Here is a 4204-nt window from a genome sequence, read left to right as displayed (position 1 = left end):
TTGTAGAGATGAGGTCTCACCAAGTTGCTCAGGCTGGTCTCGAACCCCTGGGCTCAGGCAGTCCTCTCACCTTGGCCTCCCAAAGTGCTGGGAATACAGGCTGAGCTACTGTGCCCAACGCGAAAAAGTGACATTTTAAATACAGTTTGGACTAATACCAAAATAGTGGGTTAGAATGGATTTTCTGAATGTCAGGGACTTTACATAGATCTTAATTATAACTCTCAGTGACACTTGAAGAGCGGGTACCCCTGTTTGCAGAGTAGGGCACTGCCACTCATTGACTTGCAAGTGATAGATGGTTCTGTTTGACACAACGCTATATTTTTTCCAAGAAGCCCAATTCCCGAGCTCTAGCCATTCCCAATGTGGTCGTCTGAGTCCTCAGGTGACAGCAGGGTGGAATGGAGGATGGCCCCAGCTGTGGAGCAGAGAGAACCAGGGTTTTGAGTCCCGGCTCTGCACATGATTACTTTGAATGATGGAAATTATAATGTCCCTCCAGAGAAGTTCTAAGAATCAAAGGGCTTGATAGTTTAGTGTTGAAGATTTGGGGGGGTATATATTAAGCCATCAAATGTTTGTTGGATTGAGAGTTCTTGCTTTTGAATCATCTGGGCAGGTTTTAGTATTATTGTCTAAATTGACTGCATTTCCTTCCCAGTCTTCTCACAAGACTTTCAGGATCAAGCGATTCCTGGCCAAGAAACAGAAGCAAAATCGTCCCATTCCCCAGTGGATTCGGATGAAAACTGGTAATAAAATCCGGTAAGACCTCCAACGTCCAACTAGTTTTTAATTTAAGGTTGCTTTTTGAGCATAAATATGCAGTTGAAAATTATGTGCAGTTTAATTCATTCTGAATTTTTTTGAGTTTTAGGGTCTTTTGTCACAGCTTACCGCAGCCTCAACCTTCTGTACTCAAACTATCCTTCCACCTCAGCCTCCCAAGTAGCTGGAACTACAGGTGCACACCATTGTGCCCAGCCTTTTTTTTTTTTTTTTGGTAGGGACAGATCTCACTTGAAGTGTTTATCTTTTCTGAAGATGGGAAAACTGCCCTGTACTGCAGTAGTTGAGTTGATTTCTAAAGAAAGGCGTTAGCTAGCATTGCTATGAAGTATCTCCCAGGTCCATCTAGGCTACCAGGCAAAGCTAGGTCTAAAACTCAGGTCTCCTGCATGCTTTTTACAAAGTACTAGAAAACCACAAAAGGGAAGGGAAGCTAAAAGAAAAACATATGAGACTAGTTTATTCCTCTTCAGCTGTTGAACGAAGTGGTTTTCCCTATGTCAATGAGGATTTTTTAAATTTGAAAAAAAAAGAATGAATGAAAATGTATCAGAGTCTTATTTTCAAAGGACTTTTAAGCTGACATTGTAGGATGAGCTTGGTAAGTAGGTCCCTCTTGAAAGATGAAGCCTGTCTCCCAGGTTGGAATACAGTGTAACACTCATAGCCACCACAGCCTCCACCTGCTGGGCTCAAGCGATCTTTCCACATCAGCCTTCCAAGTGGCTGGAACTATGGGTGTGCACCACCAAACCTGTCTGATTTTTTGATTTATTGTAGAGATAAGGTCTCCAAGTTGCCCAGGCTGGTCTCAAACCTCTGAACTCTGGCAATCCTCTTGCCTTGGCCTCCCAAACTGCTAGAATGACAGGCTTGAACCACCGTGCCCAACCTGAAAGATGAAGATATTGAAGTTCAGCAGTGTAAGGTCCTCCCACCATGGCCTCCCAAAGTACTGAAATTACAGGCATGAGCCACAAGGCCTGGGCCAACTTTATTTGAATTATATGGCAAATCTAGTGGGACTACTAAAGTTGAAGGGCCATTTACCGAATTCATTTAGCTAGTTAGAAGTGAGAATTGTGACTGGGTGGGTGGCCCAAGCTTTACTCAGCACTTTAGCAGGCCAAGATGAGAGGATTGCTTGAGAACAGCCAAGGCAACCTAACAAGATCTTGGTCTCTAACTCCTGTAGACCCCAGCTACTCAGGAAGCTGAGGCAGGAAGGATCACTTGAGCCCAGGAAATCAAGGCTGCAGTGATCTGTGATCAGACCACTGCACTCCTCCAGCCTGAACAACAACAAAGTGAGACACTCAGCTAACAAAAAAAAGAAGGTGAAGGTTGCTAGTTTTTGTCTTCTGTATACTAGATACTCCTTCATTTATGTATATTAATATGTTTAGGGGCTATCACACGGTACTGGCACAACTAAATTTTAAAACTCATCCTTCCCATCATACAATACTGAGAAAAGAGCATTGGGTCACTAAGCAAAGTGGTTTGTTTGGTAGCTCAGTCTTTCTAGAAGCTTGGTGGATTTCTGTTGATAACATCACAGTTATCCATAGTAAAGCCTTTTATTTTTTGAGTAAGAGTCTCGCTGTCGCCAAGACTGGAGTGCAGTGGCACACTCACGGCCACCACAGCCTCAACCTGCTGGGCTCAGGTGATCCTTCCACCTCAGCCTTCCAAGTAGCACTGTAGAGACAAGATCTCGCCAGGTTGCCCATGCTGATCTGGAACCTCTGGGCTCAGGCAATCCTCTCACCTCAGCCTCCCAAAGTGCTGGCTGGGATTACTGGTGTGAGCCACTGCGCCAGGCCAGTAAAGTATTTTAAATGTATTTACATGAACATCAGTTTCTCCATGTCCCCATCTGATAATGGTGGAACTTTTCCTTATAGTTTGTGAGGAATGAAAGAAATGTACATAAAACTCGGCGTTAATGTAAGGTTATGTATTCTTGACCCAGGGAATTGGCACTAGATTTTTCTATTATCTCCACTATCTTCCAACTTTTAAAATGTATTGAAAGCAGGTTGCAATTACAGTGCTTCATTTTTGTGGGAGTACTGCCATTATCCTGCTGAAAGAAATGCTGTGTTAATCGTTTTTGATTTTGCCTTTTTGAGGGTAAAGTCATGACAGATTGACACAGACAATTCTGAGATTGCTTTAGCTCTGCAAATCATTGCTGCTCTGGGCTGGATGTGAATGGGAGTGTTAATCTTTCAAGACCGCGCAGCAATCCCCACTAAGGGGTTTAAAAGTATTCGTGCATCTACCCCAGGTCTGTTAAATCAAAAGTAGGTGAGGGTACGCTTGGAGAGGAGAGCTTCTCCACTACTCTGATCCCAAATATTTATTCTAGAGATGAGGTGTCACCAAGTTGCCCTGGCTGGTTTCTGAGTTGTGAGCTCAGACAATCCTCTCATCTTGACCTTCCAAAGTGACCACGTCCGGCCTTGTTTTTGTTTTTTATTTATTTTTAATGAAGTGAGTCAGGGTCTCACTCTCACCCAGGCTGGAGTGCAGTAGCACAATCATTACTACAGCCTCGACCTCCTGGGCCCAGGTGATCCTTCCACCTTGCCTCCTGAATAGGTGGGGCTACAGGCACATGGCACTATGCCTGACTAATTTATTAAAAATGTTTGTAGAGACAGGGTTTCCCTACATTGCACAGGCTGGTGTCCTGGAACTCCTGGGCACGATTATCCTCCCACCTGGTCTCCCAAAGTGCTGAGAATTACAGGAGCATGCCACCACATCTAGCCTGGACTTAAAAGATGGAAAAATATTTTGTGGTACCTAAAAGACGAAATGTGTGGTGAATGGGAACAGTTAAATTGCCATGGGATACCTTTGTAATGTGTCATTTCCTTCTGTGTAGGTACAACTCCAAGAGGAGACATTGGAGAAGAACCAAGCTGGGTCTATAAGGAAATGCACATGAGGTGGCACATATGTTTATGTTGAATCATGGTCACCGTCATCTTGCTATTATCAAGCTGAAAATCTCCACAGTCAAGAAGTCGGACATGTTTAATTGGGATGTGATTTTTTGTTTATGTGCTCTGCACTAGTGGGCTGGCTCAGTAATAAATATGAAACCGTTTGTCTGATCTGCTGTATTCTGGTTTGTGAAGTACTGAAGTCCCCCTTCTGTCAGACCTGACAGTACTGTCTAGTAGAACTTTGCAATGATAGAATGGTTCTCTGGCTACCAAGTATTTGAAGTGTGTTTTAGTATGAGACACTGGTAAGAGGTATCTTAGGTTGGCCGGGCTGGTCTCAAACTCCTGGCCTCGAGCGATCCTTCCACCTCAGCCTTCCGAAAGTGCAGGGCTTAAAGGTGTGAGCCACTGGGCCCAGCTGACTTTTAAATTTTTAATCATGAGTGAGTAGC

At 44.0% G+C, this 4204-nt stretch overlaps 1 protein-coding gene across 1 annotated transcript in view; it reads left to right on the top strand.

Moving 5' to 3' along the window:
* Nucleotides 1–3920, top strand: part of RPL39 (ribosomal protein L39) — a 5558-nt gene extending 1638 nt beyond the window's left edge. Inside the window, exons 2-3 of the mRNA XM_021706741.1 lie at nucleotides 665–768; nucleotides 3689–3920. Coding sequence (XP_021562416.1) covers nucleotides 665–768; nucleotides 3689–3737 — 153 coding nt within the window. The 3' untranslated portion in view covers nucleotides 3738–3920. The remainder of the gene's footprint in view (nucleotides 1–664; nucleotides 769–3688) is intronic.
* The last annotated feature ends 284 nt before the right edge of the window (nucleotides 3921–4204 follow it).

This window comes from Carlito syrichta, unplaced genomic scaffold (genome assembly GCF_000164805.1).
Source record: "Carlito syrichta isolate Samal-C Ts95f unplaced genomic scaffold, Tarsius_syrichta-2.0.1 Scaffold315966, whole genome shotgun sequence".
Taxonomy (NCBI): domain Eukaryota; kingdom Metazoa; phylum Chordata; class Mammalia; order Primates; family Tarsiidae; genus Carlito; species Carlito syrichta.
Note: the sequence above shows the minus strand (reverse complement) of the source record. Positions and strands in the feature narration are given on the sequence as shown.